The sequence below is a fragment of the Trichoplusia ni genome, chromosome 3 (genome assembly GCF_003590095.1).
Source record: "Trichoplusia ni isolate ovarian cell line Hi5 chromosome 3, tn1, whole genome shotgun sequence".
Classification (NCBI taxonomy): Eukaryota; Metazoa; Arthropoda; class Insecta; order Lepidoptera; family Noctuidae; genus Trichoplusia; species Trichoplusia ni.
The window spans coordinates 180,758-199,523 of record NC_039480.1 but is presented as its reverse complement, the minus strand read 5'-3'; the positions used below and the strand labels follow the sequence as shown (position 1 = coordinate 199,523).

The 18,766-nt window shown below is 39.0% G+C and overlaps 4 protein-coding genes across 4 annotated transcripts in view; 3 read left to right on the top strand and 1 right to left on the bottom strand.

Annotated features, from left to right (window-relative positions):
• The first annotated feature begins 235 nt into the window (after positions 1-235).
• Positions 236-1,682, top strand: LOC113508772 (glutamine synthetase 1, mitochondrial-like). The gene has a single exon (XM_026891868.1). The coding sequence runs from the start codon at positions 322-324 to the stop codon at positions 1,519-1,521; it is 1,200 nt and encodes a 399-aa protein (XP_026747669.1). The 5' UTR covers positions 236-321; the 3' UTR covers positions 1,522-1,682.
• LOC113508771 (glutamine synthetase 1, mitochondrial-like) lies at positions 1,683-3,330 on the top strand. Its single transcript, XM_026891867.1, has one exon. The coding sequence runs from the start codon at positions 2,035-2,037 to the stop codon at positions 3,268-3,270; it is 1,236 nt and encodes a 411-aa protein (XP_026747668.1). The 5' UTR covers positions 1,683-2,034; the 3' UTR covers positions 3,271-3,330.
• An 814-nt stretch (positions 3,331-4,144) lies between these two features.
• LOC113508773 (plasminogen activator inhibitor 1 RNA-binding protein-like) lies at positions 4,145-5,745 on the top strand. Its single transcript, XM_026891869.1, has one exon. It carries the CDS (start codon positions 4,330-4,332, stop codon positions 5,488-5,490), a length of 1,161 nt encoding a protein of 386 aa, XP_026747670.1. The 5' UTR covers positions 4,145-4,329; the 3' UTR covers positions 5,491-5,745.
• Positions 5,746-6,222: 477 nt separating this feature from the next.
• LOC113492385 overlaps positions 6,223-18,766 on the bottom strand; it is a 47,743-nt gene continuing 35,199 nt past the window's right edge. The window contains exons 9-12 of the mRNA XM_026869867.1: positions 9,321-9,507; positions 8,838-9,050; positions 8,017-8,183; positions 6,223-7,828 (exon numbers count right to left, since the gene is read on the bottom strand). Coding sequence (XP_026725668.1) covers positions 7,570-7,828; positions 8,017-8,183; positions 8,838-9,050; positions 9,321-9,507 — 826 coding nt within the window. The 3' untranslated portion in view covers positions 6,223-7,569. The remainder of the gene's footprint in view (positions 7,829-8,016; positions 8,184-8,837; positions 9,051-9,320; positions 9,508-18,766) is intronic.

Below are 18,766 nucleotides of genomic sequence, written 5' to 3'. Positions count from 1 at the left end.
TGACAGTGACAATGTGTAATATTTTATTGGCTTTGGAATAGTACTGATGCAAAAGGAAGTATGTAAATAGCACAGACCATACTATTATACATCGTATACTACGGCATTTAATTGATTTTAAAGTTATGATAATCTTATAAGTTAAAGATTATAAAACGAATTCGTCATAAGATCCATTTTTATTTTTGAACGGCATAGAAATCCTAACTTCATGACCATATAGTTTTTAAAGAATCATTGCACGGCCTACTATCAATGATAAAATAATCTGCAGTTTTCTATAGCGCTGAATTTTTGTGGAATTTTTGGCCGATATTTATAATGAATTTGTGCAAATTTTTATGTCCTACAACTAGCAGCTATATTGTGTCAAGAGCTTTTTCAGTGCATAAAGGAGTTCAGAAAAAGTTGAGCCAACGACATTTTAGTAGTGGTTTGACCAGAATAGATCTTCCACTCAATGCATATTATTTACATTACACAAATTTAAGATTACCACAAAATAAAATATTTGCTACTTATGTTTGGATCGATGGTAGTGGCATAAATTTACGTTCCAAAGATCGTATATTGGATAAAGTTCCATGTGATTTAAGCATGATTCCAAAGTGGGCATTCGATGGCAGTTCTACTGGACAAGCTAAAACTGATGATTCTGATACTATTTTAATACCGGTTGCATTATATAAAGACCCATTTCGACAGTGTCCACATGTAATTGTACTATGCGAGACTTATTACGGCGATGGGACCCCAACAAAATCTAATTATAGAGCTCACTGTGCGGACGTATTAAGTAAAATATCAGACCAGAAACCTTGGTTTGGGATTGAACAAGAGTATACAATGTTTGATTTAGATTTATGGCCCTTAGGTTGGCCAAAAGTTCGAGGGTATCCAGTCACAAAAGCAAAATATTCATATTGTGGCATGGGTGAGCACGTTGCAGGCAGAGAGCTTGCTGAATGTCATGCCCGCGCGTGCCTCTATGCTGGATTGGACTTCGAAGGTACAAATGCAGAAGTGATGAAAGGGTCCTGGGAATACCAAGTTGGGACCACCATGGGAATTAAAGCCGCAGATGACTTGTGGGTAGGACGATATTTACTACACCGAATAGCTGAGAACTTTGGAATTATTATAAGCTATCATCCAAAACCTATGGGAAAGGATCAACCAGGGATAGGGTGCCATCACAACTTCAGTACAAAAAAAATGCGTAGTGATGGAGGAATATCAGAAATTGAAAGAGTTTGTAAAGTTTTGTGTGATCAACATGATAAGTTCATGAAGAATTATGGACTGGGAGACGGTCAAGAAAACAGGAAAAGACTAACTGGTAAATTTGAAACTGCATCTTTTGATACATGTAAATGGGGTGTAGCAGATCGGAGTGCTTCAATCAGACTACAAAGAAGTGTTATGACTAAAAAGAAGGGCTTTCTGGAAGATCGAAGACCAGCAGGTGATTGCGACCCATACAGGGTTTGTGCACTTTTGGCAGAAACTTGCCTGAAGTAAGAAATGGAATAATAGCTTCCAAGCTATTAAAATTTAATGACTATCAAAACTTTTATCTGTTATATTTATTTCTATTCTCTATTTTTTTCTGGCTAACAGTAACTTAAATCATTATATTTTTATAAAAAAATTATGCCTTGAAATGAAACTACTTTTACGGATTTTATCGCGGCTTAATTTTAGATTTCAGTTCCCGACGTTTCGACACCTTTGCAGGTATCATGTAAAAAATTAGGCCTTGGACAGAAGAGAGTGGGAATCATAGAAATAGGGTGTACTAGCGAAAAATATAGGGCTTTGGTGGATTTGAAGTCAAAGTTGTTGCAACCTCTTTCGAGATCAAAGTTACTGCTAACTAAAAGAATACATTACAAATGCCTTGAAAATAAAATAAGCACGTCAAGATACTTCTGGAATCATTCAAATTTATTTTGGGGCCTAGCACACGCCTGTTTGCTATCGTTATTATTTTTTACAAAATTTATAAGTAAGATCAAGATATTAAATATCAATATGGAAACCTTAAAAAGGTGTTTCATTGGAATTCGTCGACCAACAAAAGTATTATTTGTAACTAAACGAAATTTAATGGCACATAATATAAATCACATACTTAACAAGAAAGTTATGGATCGCTATATGAGACTGCCGCTGCCATGTAATAAAATATTAGCTACGTATGTGTGGATAGATGGATCGGGAATCAATATGAGATGCAAGGATCGGGTCCTGGACTGTGTTCCTTATAGCCCAGATGCTGTCCCTGCATGGGCCTTCGATGGCAGTTCAACAGGGCAAGCCACTACTGACAATTCTGATACCACTTTGAAGCCAGTCGCAGTTTACAGGGACCCGTTTAGAGCTGATCCGCATGTACTCATTTTATGTGAGGTTTACCAAGGTGAAGGTCAGACACCAGTTGCAACGAATCATAGAAAGTATTGCAATGATTTGTGTGAAACTCATAAGGCTGAAGAACCTTGGTTCGGTCTAGAACAAGAGTACACCTTGCTGGATAACGATGGATGGGGTCTGGGATGGCCGAAAGGTGGAGGCTTCCCTGCAGTCAAGTATCAATACAACTACTGTGGCGTAGGAGCGAAATATATAGCAGGAAGAGACGTTGCTGAGGCGCACGTAAAAGCATGTCTTTTTGCAGGGCTCGACTTTGAAGGTACTAACGCCGAAGTGATGCATGCTTGCTGGGAGTGGCAAGTAGGGACAACTCTTGGTATAAAAGCTCCGGATGACTTATGGATGTCACGCTATATAATGGCAAGGGTTGGTGAAGATTATGGAGTTGACGTCACATATCATCCCAAGCCTTTTGGCCATTTACATCCTGGTGTGGGCATGCATCATAATTTTAGTACGAAGAGAATGCGGTCCGACGGTGGCTATGCTTTTATAGAAGAATGCATTAAGAAATTGGAAAAGGCACACATGAAACATATGAAGCAGTATGGAAATGAAGAAGCGACTAATAGAATGCGATTGTCCGGAAAATTTGAAACTTCACCATTTGACAAGTTTTCATGGGGTATCGCCAACAGGAAAGCATCCATACGACTTCAAAGAAATATTAAAAAGAAGGGAAAAGGTTTCCTTGAGGACAGGAGGCCAGGTGGTGATTGTGACCCTTATTTGGTATGTGGACTGTTAATGGAGACATGTTTAGGGAGCAGCGGAGGTAGTGGAGGTAGCTCTAGTTGTCAACAACAAACTAAGGACCCTTGCAAGAGAAAATGATAATTTACCTAAATTGTTTTTGACTTATGTGCTGTACAAAATGTAAAATTTTATAGATTCTTACTGTGTTTCATTTAATCATGTTTTAGAGAACCCTTTGAGCAGAAAGTTTGTCTATATATTTTTATAACGCTCATCAAATACAAATACACGGCAATGCACGTTGGCCGCAAGCGACAGACCGTACAATAGCGCCCTCAGTCTGAAACAATGATACGCTTTACAGGCTTATCTATCCTGAGTCTATTAATTATCATATCTTTTCATCATTATGAACAATTTTTATTGACTCGTTATAACTCCAAACACTATTATGCTTTTTGGAATGTCATTTAGAATTTGAAAAATGTTTAAGTTTAGAAAATAATGTGTATATTTGAAGGACCTGTTTCACCACCGCCAAATTAGTTCCCGTAATTAATTCACAGATACATAGATTTTTTTATACGAAGAATGTAGGTACCTAATTCAGTAAAATCTGCCAGATAGCGGCTTATCAGTGATTGTGAAACAGGCGCATTGAAAAATAGCGAAAACAAGCATAACCCAGAATAATCTTATTATTAGATTATTTACTGACATGTCTGCAAAGAATCCTGCAATGTCCTGAAATAATGTATCGCTAAAAGTCACTAAAAACCATATGCATTAAAAAAAGTTACATTAATTTTAAAAGTCAATTCGATTATTCGGTATTCATTATACCGTAAAATATAACAAATTTAAAAAGTAAAGCATATTTTTCACTCATGATGTATTTTAAAATGTTTCAATAATTGTCAATTTTGTTACTTTGCCGAGAATGTCAGGAATGTTAAGTCTTTGGTTATTATCAGAACTATACGAAACCATAGACGAAAAATTAAAAAGCTAACCGTGCCGCCATTTTCATTCTTTTCTCTATTCCTTTTCGTCATATGGCGTATTAGGTGCGATCGCTTACGTCCGCCATATTAAATGAAATCAATAAAATAAGACAAAATGTCGCCTTACTAAAGTGCGTGAAAATAATCCACCAACATCCAGTTATTGTGTGATTAAATCATCAAGAGGATCACAATGGAGAATTCCTACGGTGTGGGGGTTGTTAACAGATACGCTCTTTTCTTGGACGATGAGTCCGATCCTCTTGATGCGTTAAAAGCGCGAGAGCAAGCGAAGGAGCTCAAAAAGAAGACCAAAGAAGCCGAAAAGGAGAACAAGGGTAAACCTGAGACCAAACCTAAAGGTGGCGCTCCCGCTACCAGGAAAGGTATTAAGGAAACCCAAAATGTGAAGTCTCAAGAAAACAGGAGCGGTGAGCAACAAAAGGCTAAGGGTCCTGCCAGACCTAATGAGCGCAACTCCGAACGCCCTCCTCCGCGCCGTCGTGAGGACCGGCCGCAGAATGGCGCCGTTGAGAACAAGGAGGGTGCCCCTCGACCACCCCGGCGCGAGTTTGGCGACCGCAGGCCTAACTTTGAGCGGCGCAACTTCAGCGACAACCCAGAGGGAGCAGAGCGTCGTGGGCCTAGACCACCGCGTGAACCTCGTGAAGGACCGCGCGGGCCGCGTCCTTCGTACGACAGTAGAGGCAAGCGTGAGTTTGACAGGAGATCCGGCTCTGACAAAACCGGAGTAAAGCCGGTGGATAAGCGCGAGGGCGCCGGCCCACATAATTGGGGCACGCTCAAGGACGAGATCGACGAACTTAACAAGACCGGCTCCGAAGGTGAGGTCGCTGAAGAGAAGCCTGCCGATACGGCTGCTGCCGGCGACGGCCAGCAACCAGAGGCCGAGCGTGCAGCCCCTACTGAGGAAGAACCGCGCGAACTTACGCTCGACGAGTATAAGGCGCTTCGAAATGCCCAACGCACGCAGCCGCAGTATAACCTGCGAAAGGCCGGCGAGGGTGAGGACCTCAGCCAGTGGAAGAATCTGGTTATGCTCGAGCGTAAGAAGGAAGGTGAACGAGGTGAGGACGATGACAGCGACGACGAGTACGATATGGCTGATTATCCGCAGCGCGTGGGTCGTCAGAAGCGCGTGCTCGGCATCGAGTTCACGTTCAACGACACCGCACGGCGCGGCGGCACGGGCGGGCGAGGACGCGGGCGCGGGCGCGGCCGGGGCCGAGGCCCGCCGCGCGAGCCCGAGGTCGTCGAGGAGCGCCCGCCGCTGCGTGCGCCGGCCGCACCGCCTAAGGTTGATGACAGCAAGGACTTCCCCTCTCTTGGCTAGACTCACAGTGAGCCTTCGCTCTTCTCCCATTCGATAGAGTTACAAATTAAAATATTGTATGTACCGTTATTTTTGAAGTAAATATACAAAATATTTACACGAGCGTGTATTATATTACATTAAAATTTAGACGATTTCTTCGGAAACCGCCTTTCAATCCAATAATTGACTTGATTGGTTCAATTCAAAGTTGAATATTGATTTGGGGGTTGACTAGTTGTGCTCGCAAATCACATAAGATGTTGTAGAGGGGGAGGATATTATTAAGAGTTTTCATTTTGGATTCACATAGCTACAGTATGCATACAGAACTATAATAACAGTAGCTTTTATTATATTGTAATCACATCAGCTTATGATTTAACTTTGATGAGTTTTATTAATTAAGGATTTAAAACTTACAGACTGTGACATGCTATGAAGTAACTCCGTCACAATTAGAGTAGAATGTGAAAAGTAACCCTTGTTGCATTTTTATCATAAGTTTGTGTTGACAAATGCAGACTTTGGGAACTGTAAATAGTTGATATATGTTAAAAGATAAGGTTTTAAAATAACAAGGTTGATTTTTGTTGTTACACAACTTCAGAAAAATAAACATTTTGTATGTGTGATATTTTTCTTAATTATTTTCCTTTTATCTATATACCTCCCCCAGCCTATCTTGTTATGTGATACTATCTTGTTTCACATGTGGTCAACCACAAGTTAGGATTAAATGAAAAGCGTGTATTATTTAAGTAATGTATATTGACACATTTTATCACTTTCACACAAAACAATACACTTAAAATTTACAGATAATAAACAATACACAATTTGAGTTAAATATTTAACATAATATAATAATTACTTAAAAAATAAACATCAATTTACAAAATTGTAGAGTTGATAAGCATAATAAATAATATTTATATACATTATGAGACAATACTGCCTGTCACTTAATGTGCAGACAGCAACAACTTAAGTATCATACCTGTAGTTTACTACAGAACTGTTTACACTTACATAATAATAATGTAACAAAGGAACACATTATAACACATAGTAACTTTATGTAACTTGCACATTCATGACTTAATTATGTTACATATAATTCTTGATATTTTTACAATAATAAATTTTCAGAGCAGGCTAGTTTTAAACGTGGATAGCTGCAATTAATGTTAGGATTATGAAAGAGTAAGATGTATTTAAACAATATGATTGTTAACAATATAAACTATTGTAGGTGACTAGTGTTGCTTGTAATTGGAAATACAAAAGAAATGCCTTGAAGCAATAAAATTATTTACCTATATAATTATCTGTAATTCAAATTATATATTTTCTAAATTGTAATTTTGTAGTATGCAATGTAACACAAGTGTTTGCAATAATTTAAATCAACTTTTATTATCAAGGGTGACATAGGTTACATTAATATATATTATAAATTAGTGACGTAAAAGCGTAATTCCTAAACACAGGACTTGAGTCCCGTTTCACAGCCACAATATACGTTCACTTATAATACAAGCGTCCATCAAGTACAAACCCCGTAGCCTACGCGGTTAGCTAGTTATAACAATAAATAACGAGGCACATCTACATTATGGTTTATTCAACTCCTAACATACCCCTATCTTTGTTTGTCCACTACGCTATCAATTGACTAAAATTATTTACATTGACAACAATACTTGTAATGAATTAGTGAAACTATTTACAGCTGCAGAATGTATTTTCAATACTTTATACAGGAAACACAGACTCACACGGTGAACAGATAAGCATACTTATAAAAATTGTGTATATTTTAATTGTATTGACTTCTTCCTAACAGACGTAACCGTGTGGTTTTAACCGAGGTCCATATAATTATCAGTATACGTTATGACCGCAAAAAATGGTGGCTTCGATGTATGGCTCTGATAAGAATCGTTATCAGAGCAAATCGTCGATTTCCAGGGTCAATCTAAGAATAGGACCATCGTGCCGTTAAGGAACGTACATATTATTCCAAAAGTTGGTTATTTTTATTTATCGGAGTCGTTAAAAGCTGTCCGCTTTCGGAGTGAGTATAGTGGTGGGGTTTCACTCGATGCCGAAAGTGTTGGTCTCCTCGACGGCGAGAAGCAACTTTTCGTAGAGCAAGTGCGGCGTGGGGTAGGGCGGCAGGTCCAGGCGGTTGAAGCAGGTGTGCGCTCGCGGCAGTGACTCCACGCGGCCCCAGCGCTCGATGCAGAAGCGCCGCGGCCCGGTCGAGCCGCGCAGTGCAGAGAAGCCCTCGTACGGGATGGACGACGTGCCCGTCACAAACTGCACTAGTCGAAGTCGCTGCTCGTTTGAAAATCTGGAACAAAAGCTCACGTTATATACATCATCCGTCGGCTCGTAACACATGCGCATTCTCGCGGAGACATTCAAAGAAATACAAGGAAGGTTGGACAGCTTAACCGCCGGACATTAATCGAGTGTCTGGCTAGATTACACACACTTTAATTTTTAAACATGATATGGCTCGTGGGAAGTGTGGCTGACCTGTCGATAGCTTGCCAGAACCAGATGATGACTGGGTGTGCGTCGTGGTACCCGCCGCGGTACTCGGTGTTGTTCCTCCAGTCGGCCACGTCCAGCTCGGGCGCGCCCGCTATCACAAGCTCCAGCTCGCGCGCGTCGAAGGCCGCCACCAGTCGCGGGTCCACAACCTGCGTCAATAATCACATTAAAACATCAATTAAGATTAAAGCAAGGCATTAAGTACTTATCAAGTAAAATAATATGTTATTTACATAAAACTATCCAAAGTTACTTAAAACAAATAGAACAATGAATTAACTAAGTGGGAACAATCTAACCATTAACTATCAAACAAAAGGACCGCATTTATGAAGAGCTTTTTAATTACCAGATCGAATTATCTATTTATACAGCTCTTCTTTTTTATTTATGTAGGTTAAGGTTAGGTGAAACATTTTCACATATTACCTACTGGGTAAGAGGCTGACAGGGAACCGGTAACTGTCTGTCTGTCTGTAACGCTTTCACGGCTAAACCACTGAACTGATTTTAATGAAATTTGGTACATAGATAGGGTTGACCTTGAGAAAGAACATAGGACTGTATTTATCCCGGACTTTTGAAGAGTTCTCTTGGAACGCGATAAAAGCTAGTTAAGTATATTTATATTTTTACCAGACTAAGGCGCCCCGTCAGACGGAGAATAACGTACGGGGTAATACCTAAATCATGTGTCATACATTATATAGTAATCCATCTTTAGAATGTAAAGTGCACACATTGTAATGAAGGATTACTTTGATAGTTTAAGAATGCACATAATAATGTTTCGTGCGTGTTACCTCGTGGAAGCCGCGCACGAGCCACTCGGTCTGCTCGGCCACGCCGCGCTCGACGCGCCAGCGCACGACCCGCTCGAGGTACTCCTTCTTGTTGCGCTCGGTGACGGGCAGGTCGCGGCCGCCCGCCTTCAGCTCGCGCTCCAGCACACGCCCGTCCGCCAGGCGCTCCGACACCGCGAACGTCAGCTCCAGGGACGACACGCAGCGGGCCGACTATAATGCACATCATTTAGTCTTAAATATAATGATAATATAAAATCTTAAGGTAAGTAACTAAGTATGTTTTACACGTGCAAACATATTTGGTTTCGAGTTTAATAGCGCTACGCTGACTTTTACCTTTACACAATTTAAGGTACCAGTTGTATGGGTTTCAAATTACTTGGACTTTACTGCCACAGGCGCCAGTCAAATTGATTTCATTCTTTAAATCTTCAATATGTTGTATATATTTAATGTCTGCCGCTAGATGTCGCTGTTTACCTGTAGCCACCGCAGTGAGGCGGCGAACTGCGCGTCGAGCGCGTCGACGTCCTCGAGCGCGGGCGGCAGGCGCAGCAGCGCGCGGTACAGGGCGCGCGTGAACCACGCCTCCAGCAGGTAGCCGTGCACCAGCGCCAGGCCCAACACGCGGCCCGAGAACCGGAACCTGCACCACAACAAATTATATTAGGCATCAATTAACTGACATTGCAACTAAATTTACATACACATATACCGAATTGCGCTTGTAAAATTCATGTTTTTACTAGCTTTTGTGGTGTCCTTTAATTTGAAAGATGTAGGCTGATAAGTCTTCTACGGTCCGGACCCGTCTATCATATACGGTTTCGATATTAGGTAGGTACTATGACTATGGATAATGTATGCAAATACATGGTACAGTTTTTTTAGCATGTTTATAGCAAAAACACCATAGACGTGGTGAGATATAAACACTATAGTTAGTGCCAAATAATGAGGTCATTGATTAGATAGGTACACACTACTTGAGTGGGACGTGCGAAGGTCTTTCTTTTTACCGATTCAGTTTTATTCAAAGAATTGATAAAAAACACCATTTTAAGAAGTGTCATTTTTAGATTCTGAACGAGTAGCCTATTGGGAACCACCAAAAACACATTATACTTTTTTGAAATGCAAGTCTTATGAACTTTTAATTTAATAAGAAAATAACGTCAACTTAAACGAGAAGAGAGAGTGAACAAATAGGTAGTAATATAAATATGATACATGTGAATGATATAAGTAGATTATATTTCATTTTAGGAGCGAGGTTACTCCTACTCTGTTAGGCCTTAGCACGTGGTATTAAATACACGGAAACGAACATCGAGAACACGCGGAAAAACTAAATATAGTATCTATTTACACGTACATTTAGAACGTGCAGTTCCAGCAAAAGCTCTATAGGTACATTCAAGATGTTTTGACCAACTCGGCTACCTATAAATAAACCTGTGACCTAAATAATATCTACATCCGAATGTGTACTATGTAGGCGCTGTCATAACATCAACATTTCGACCAAAGACAAGCAACGGTGCGTAGAAATCGTTACACTTCACTAAAATAAATCGTAACTTGATATCTATGATTTAAAAAGTTACATTACTTTGGGTCGTGCACAAAAAGTTTCGATGCATAGTATGTTTGTTTGTAACCAAATACATAGTGTTTGTTGTAATTCGAGATGCGATCGGTTTGGGTGCGTATGCGCAACGCAGAGTATAAATAAACATAGAGGGCGCGCTTCGCGGTGTAAAAATAAATCATAATAACGGAAAGCTGTGTTCCTGTCTGTGGGAGGGATGGACTGTAAATACGTGGGTATTGCGCCTCTAACCCAGAAGGGGTAGGCAGATTTGTACTAATTCCAAAGTGTCTATTTGCGAGATATAGGGAATATAATAAAAACAAAACGATGAATAATGAAATATCAATGAAAATAAATACAAAAATGCATGTGTGAATACTATTGTTCGAGTTATGCTTGCCAAATATTCAGTAAAAACCCAAAAAGTTACATTATTGTAAAACAGATTAGCGTACTGCGTGTGATGTCTAATAAGGCCTTTTTCTGTATATTTAAATGAACACAAAGGTATATTATACCTTATGTCCGCACGAACTTATATTGTCCTTCGATACTCAACAATCAGACTAGTATAAGTAATAGGGAAATATTGTTAACTCTTCGCGCTCAAACGCCTGGACAAATTTCACGAATATTTGGTAACTTGACAATATTGACAATATATATCTATATTGATAGCATTCACGCGATCGGCGACCACATAAGCATGTACACTGGATTTCTACCTGTATAAGAACTGGTACAAATCTTCCTAATCTTGATAGTTATTCACTGCATTAGGGTAGCCAGGCCTACGGATAATACCGAACATAGTAAGGCTTTTGCGGATTTTGTCACATTGACTTCGCTTGCGATTTTATTCATGTTCGTTTAGAATACACAAGATTTATGGACCTAATAAAAAAGGTTGATTTCACCCATAAAGATTTTTTTGCCAAATATCCCACCAAACTGGCTGTTCTGTCCGGCTATAAGGTTTGCCCTTACTATATTGTTTTACAAAAATAGCCAATATTGTGTCAATCGATAGATGGGCTGGCCGATAACCCTACTACCGTGTGTCACACGTCGAAGGCTCTATAAAGGAGGTTATAAAACATTCACGAAGGACATTGAATATTCCATTCATATAATTTTCATAACCCCATACGTAAGCAAACATTACTCGCCTTTTAATGCTGTGGGGTCTAAATATATATTTTGGCAATTTATTATTATTATTAAGTTTACTAAGGCCCGATTTTTCAATCGTCAGATAACTTTTATCTAAGGAATAAATATGGCCGTTTGACATATTTTCTATACAAAAGCTGTCAAAACGTCAAACATATTCGTCGAATAAAAGTTATCTTGCGATTGAAAAATCGGCCCTTAGTTATATTATCACACTGCACCAGACACCAGTACAGGATAAATTTAAGAGGTGAAGAAAAAACAATAACATTTCTGGATTTAAAACGCGCTCCATCCATCGTATCCACTTATCCACAACCAATGACTGTTCTGAGTCTCGTCGTCTTTGTGCATGTGACTTGATTGATTGTGAAACCCCTCCGACACACTTAGTGCAAAAGTTGGTTAGAAACTTTTCTTTCACTTGTACAACTCCTTGCCAATCAGATGTCAGATAATCCTATACAATGTATAATATATTTATAGTAATATTATAATTACATAATCACTGATATAAAAGGAATTATTTGCAGACAGATAATGGTCTGTGACAAATAAATAACACTGCATTGCTTAGGTAATTATGAGATAATAGCGACAATTTGTAGGTCAAGCCAGGAAGCTTCGTCAATAACTATAATTTAAATTTATTGATCTTATTAATATGACTAATTTAATGTTTGTTTATATTATGTGTTTATTAGTAGCCAGTTTAACTGTGCATCAAAACTCATCGCAAAACAAAAGTTTAGGATTGATTTGTGAATATACAGAAATGTAAATAAATATAGTATTTGTGTCCTTTATCGACTCAAAAGGTTTTTAGAAAAAACTCCGTACCAATTTAAATACATTTAAGTGCTGGAAATAAACTATAAATCCAAACAAACGCACAATAGTTAATTAAAACGGAGTTTATTCTCCCATAAATAATAATAATCAGATTATGAATATTGTATGGCGGAAGTTTCAGAAAAAATAAAACTATTTCCACGTAGAAAACAATTTCCATTAGAAAACAATTTTATGATGATTTATAGGCAAATAGCAATAAGAAATCAGAAACAGTTTAAAGGCGAAAATATTTCTACGCATAAAAAGAAGCAATATTTTAATAAGTTATCATCACAAAATTTCAATTTTTATGTCGAATTCCCAAGATTAAGATTTAGTGACGTATAAATATGTCTGTCTTTTATATTTATAAAAAAGCAACCTTTATTTTGCATACAATACAACTGTGCATAGATACCTCTTAAGATAAATAATGAAAAATTATCAATTTAAATTAAGTTTTTATTCGCCGCATGATTATTATAAACCTTCACTAATTTCATTATTTACATACAAGGAAATAAATTGTAATAATAGTTTATTTACGACTGTTTGTAAAACTTAGATGTAGGTCATTTTCAAGGCTTCGTAATTGCACTAAAACTTATTACAGTGACCATTATACGGTGCAATTTATTGTTCAAGTGACTTACAAAGAAACAGTCAGATGTATCATGTCCGTAAGATATTATGGAGTTCATGGCGTAGACCGCTCGTATGGCTGTGTCATGATAATATAAAATGCACACAGCCAACTTATCGCACATGAAATCTCAACAAAGGTCGGACAAAACAATTTGAAGCAGCTATTTGTATTTGATTTCAACATTTTCGTAATTACAACCTTGTTACACGCAAAAAGATAAATGTAAACACTACACTTAATATATCCTAATGTCATGCTCTAATCATCAGATGATCAAACGCTTGGCTTGCTTTAATTCAGCAATGAGTAGGTACTTGACCGGTGTTGTTGTAGCGAAGCAGGCACAACATGTGAAAGTGAGTCTGCTACACTATTTACCAGAGCGTGGACTCTTAAAAGTAAAAAATAAAGATGAACGTGTGAAATGAACAGACACCGAGGCTCATCCATAACGCGGCCGGTCATCACTTGACGTTAATGGGAGGCTTGGGACACGACTGTGTTCTAAAACAATTTTACAACACTAGCCATTATTAAAAACTTCATCAAACAAACGAGATAAGAGCATCCAAAGAACATCACTAAGCCCGTAGTGAATGGTCGGCCAAACTGGCCACTAGGAGCAATGAACCGTGATAGATTATGACCAAAAAGACGAGAGCAAGGCCGGCCCACATAAGACAGAGACAAAACGCCGGGCTCTAGGCCCGTAATACCCGTAATCGATTTAGGAGAGCGGGAGATTTAGAACCGCAACGCCCCTCGCTCGTGATCGACATTCGGTAATTAGTATAATAATTTCATTTGGGCTCGGGGAATTATACGTGAAGACACGCAGCGCGCACGCACACCTCGACCAGAGCCTAGATCAGATATTGTTCTGTGTGCTTAGAATTGTAATCGATATTTTTATTGTTAGGCCGGACGCCAAACAAAATGGTTAGACATAACATAGCCGGAGAATTTTAGATGTAATTTGGTGTTGAAACAATGAGTTCGCCGAAACGTCGAGCGCTCAAAATCACGTACGCCTTGGCCATATGAAACTACCGAGCCCTTTTACAGAAGAACCTTCGCCTAATGTTGAGTTGATATATTATAATGGACGTGCGAGAGGCACTTCAGACTTAAGACACGTGCCCAATATTTTCTATTCATCGGCGTAGCATTGTTTGGTAGATGGAGGCGTGCGACAAAGGCTTATGTAATTGAGGAAACATTACAATCACTGTTGCACTGCGTCCGTCCAAGGCAAGGCCGTCTCCCGTCGGACAGCGCTTAGATGGGAATGACCTAAAATTACTCGTACATCGATACACATATTATATGTGAGCTTTGCGTACGTGTAGGTTTGTTATAAGATCGATGAGAAAATGGCTTCCAACAGGCAAAGCAGCATCCAGGTAATCTTATTTTTGTGATTAGAAACAACAAAACATTTGGTGATGGTAGTTTAGTGATAGCATGACGATTGGTCATTACATAAGCATCCGGCACGTCGTGGACATATATCATCGAATGCCACCTATCCCCGAAAGTTAATGAGTATCAGAGGCATTCCCCCGGAGGTGGGGCGGCGCACGCGCGCGTCCGCGCCCGCGGCGGCGGCGGCGCGCGCCGGCCGGCCCGCGCCCGCGCCCGACAGGTGTGCGAGGTGTGCCACGCTGCCCACCACCGCTCACTGTATACACACTATTCTGATAGCTGCACAGATAACGCGGACGCTACCCGTGCTTGACGTCTTGATTCTATGTCAGGGTTGAATCGAAGATGACGCTGCGAGATCCTAATCTCGTATCCGTAGTAGTTATTTAATTAACAGTGACCGTGTCCAGACGATGGTTGATAAGCGGTAAACGTCAGAGATGTAGTGACGAGGGCCGGCTAGGTGAGCCTGCTACTACTAGGTACTAGTAACACTAGTAAAGAAGGGCTACAAGTAAACGAGCGATAGGGCCATGTTCGCACGTGTGTAGAGTGCGGCGTACTTTCACCGCAACATGTGCCGCGACCGTGGCCTCGGCCGTAACTCATCGCCGACCAGCTGCCATTGATGATTCCTAGGAACACTGCCATCACAGTAGTTTGGGAACAATGGTATTCAAAGTTGAGAAATTATTCGCTGTCATTACAAAGCAACAGCGGAAAGTTAGCCAAGCATATGTCGCGACATCTGCACCGCACGTTAAAGCTTTATGTATGTGCTCTTTGATGAACTTGATTTTTATGAATACAGTACGCTGCACATTAGGCACTGGAGGTTGTAATTAAGGTCCCTAAAGATAATGACGGATGATGAGCTCTCCTCGCCTTGGGCCGTGGCTGCACGCGTTAGAACACCTTGCAGGGAGAAAGCAAAGCTGATTGCCGGCCTCTGGCCGCATACCCGATGTCATTTACCTGAAGCGGCAAGAAAACGTACCGGAGGAATTCTACAAATAGAGAGATGGAGTAGGTGTATACCTAATTGCTGGAGGCAAATGATGCCTCTACGTTGTACCCGTAACTAATTTATAATTGTAAACGACTTGGAATAGCGTCGCCTTAATATGTTGTCAGATGTCATAATAATACTCTTGGAGAGCCGTTAACATCCACATCATAAACTAAGTTATAGACCTGTAACCTTTTAAATGCCTATTGAATTGCAACAAAATAAACTTTAATGCTTTTAAACATTGTCAAGCTCTCCTATACTGTTGACACACGATTGGTACTCGAAAAGTATCAAATTACTTCCGAGAACAAAATCTAATATTGGACACGTATATCCGAATCGAATTGGCTCGCAACAATAGGTGCCTTGTTTATTAAATGTTCAAAACCAAATTATATATTTCTAGACAAATGGAATTATGAAATGGTCGACATTGGTGCGACCTTAGCGGTGCTAGGAGCAGATACGTGTCTAATAATTGTGTTAAATTACTTCCTATGATGGATGTGTGCCGCGAAACAAAATGCTAGCGCTGTTTACAAGCGTAAACAACGAGTGCGCTTGTACTCGGCATATAGAACACGATAAATCGTATTATTGAAGCGTGATGACCTAATATCACGGACGACAAAACCGCTAATTAAAATAATATTATTCCATGTGTTTCTGTGTTGGTAGTTTTTTGTTTGTAATAATTATTTTCCCGTTGAATTGTATGGGAGGAAAAGCCATGGCTGATCCTGCAGTTTACTATCACGGTGATAACGTTTTATTTACAAAGTTTGCTGTAAAATATATTAATCTGAAATAACCGTTGTGTATTCAATGTATTGGAAAAAAACCGCTTTATAACAGTCATGACATTGGCTTAAAGGACCAATAAATTTAAATGTTATTAATGTTTTAGTGTCCTAAATATGCACATTTTAAGCAGACGCCCGGCATTATCCAGGTATCTCGATTTTTTTGTTCATAAATCATAGTGATCCTTCGCGTCTCACCTACAAATTAAGTTTTCAAGAATTTTATAAATTAATAAATCCCCTGAGATTAAAGCATTATGTGATAATAGGGTCGGGATACAAAACTTAAATTTGCGTTAAATTAACTCTTACGCATATTAAAACATTAAATGGTGTAACTTTTTTGCGCACTCTACACGGTAGAGAATCGAAAACATGTTTTTAAATTCACTAATTACTGATTGCATACAAAAACATGATTAGATAATTATGTCTTTCAAAAATTGAAAATAAGGTTATTAGTCCAAAATATTTTGCTGTTTTTTTTATAAATTATTTCCTATATTTGTAGCATTGGTGTCGAATTATCGTGATTCCTTATATAGCGTGTGAGGTTAGTGGCGTGGCTCCCGACCCTGGGGGCGCTCCACCAGTTAGGATGTTACGAATACTTCCGTCAGTTACACTCACACATCAGACAAGTGTGTCATAATCATTATAGCACTATGCGTTAATTGTTCAACTCTATTTAGCGTTATTAGAGCAATTTTTGACGCGAATGAAACAAAAGAGGGTCAATATTCAGTTAATATTAATGTTTTTAAGCTTTAACAATGTTTTTAGGACTTTCGATCCATTAAAATAAATACGAAGAAGTAGAAAAACTTATTATAAAGTCAAGAATTGAAAAGTTGGCGAGTTCAAAAGTTATGGAAATGTTACTGAGACCTTTGAATACAAATTTACTGTACAATCATATATGATAAGGGCATTAATAGTGTTGGTTAATAGATACGACATAAGGGAATTTACGTCAAAAAAAACTAATTAGGAACAACTTTATCGAAAGCTCGGTAAATACTAAGATTCGATAGCGTATATCGTGGTAGGAAATTTATAAATTACAACAAATTATGACAAAATCGTATTTACAATACATTACTGATGTAAACTTATTAACAAGTCGGACACGTGATTGTTACTCCCTTAATTTTGTAATGAACGAGGTTGGACTGGCGCGGGCGAAGCCGGAAGTCGACACAATGGCGTGTCTGCACCCTGTAGGGGAACCATGGACTTGTTCAACTCTGACCTCTTTCATCGCTTTGTTCACAGTTTAATTATAACATTTATAACAAGCGTTGTGAGTAGACTTTAGTGTTGGGCAAAAGTGCATGGATAGTAGAGCTGATGATGCTCGATTTAAGTTTGAGACAAACATTTGTGTGGTGTGAAAACGTTTGGTATGGGGCCTCTATGCGGTTGTAATTGTAAATGTATTTCACATACAAAGTGTCACGATCACATCTACACACGACTAACAATTATCAAAGTGCGAAAGTCGGTAAAAATTTAATTTCGAAAAAAAAACTAGTGTGCGAATTCAATTGTGAATGAATGCAAGATTTAGCAAAACTGAAAACAGAACGTACGTATATGTGTAACAAATTGCTCAAAACAATAATTTGGTTACTTTCGCAACTTTTAGAGTAACTTTCGCAAAAATTACCAAACAATTATGAGAAAAGGCTGCGGAACTAGAGCACGTTTTAATTACTTATATGAAAAGCGAGGTACTTAGACTTTACTGTTATTTAGAAATTTCGTCTCAAAGGACCAAAATCAAATGACGTAAGCTGTCAAAGAATTTGATAGCTCTCCTTTTTTTACCCGACTGCCAAAGAAGGAGGGTAATGTTTTTATTAGTAGGTCAACAATCGTGGATGTTGTAAAGGGTGTCTATAAATGAAAATGTGGGTAAGTCGTGCAATGCAATGAGTAATGTTTAATGACAGGAAACGCAAGGACAATGACCGATTGGCGGTAACAGTCGCGCGCACCGGCACCGGCTGAACGCGGCCCGCCTTTGCTTTGTTTCTTTATTTTCTAATGTAAGCTGTGTACACAACGCGGTAATCGGATTGTTGGTAAAGCTGTGAGTGTAGGACGATTAGCAACAGTTATACAATACTTTATATAATAAGAATATAATGTAATTGATTAAATTATAGTTTTCATTTTAATGTTTACTTTCGGTATCATAGAATAACATTGCTGACATTACTATAAACATCTTTACAACAACGCTTCTCAGATAAATGAACGAACTGGTCTTATTGATTTGTAAATAAAGTGCCACCGTTAAAATGTGTAAAAAAGTAGATATGACAAGTTTATTGTAGTCTGTCAACGATCCAGTCCTTGGGCAAGTACTCGCATGGCCACACCAGTTAGACTCGTCCTGCGCCACAATGCCATTCCAGCCGACTGCTCCTAGTG

Bases quoted from the DNA above. Each gene is read 5' to 3' on its own strand.
- LOC113508772 (XM_026891868.1), top strand. From the start codon at position 322: ATGAATTTGTGCAAATTTTTATGTCCTACAACTAGCAGCTATATTGTG.
- LOC113508771 (XM_026891867.1), top strand. From the start codon at position 2,035: ATGGAAACCTTAAAAAGGTGTTTCATTGGAATTCGTCGACCAACAAAA.
- LOC113508773 (XM_026891869.1), top strand. From the start codon at position 4,330: ATGGAGAATTCCTACGGTGTGGGGGTTGTTAACAGATACGCTCTTTTC.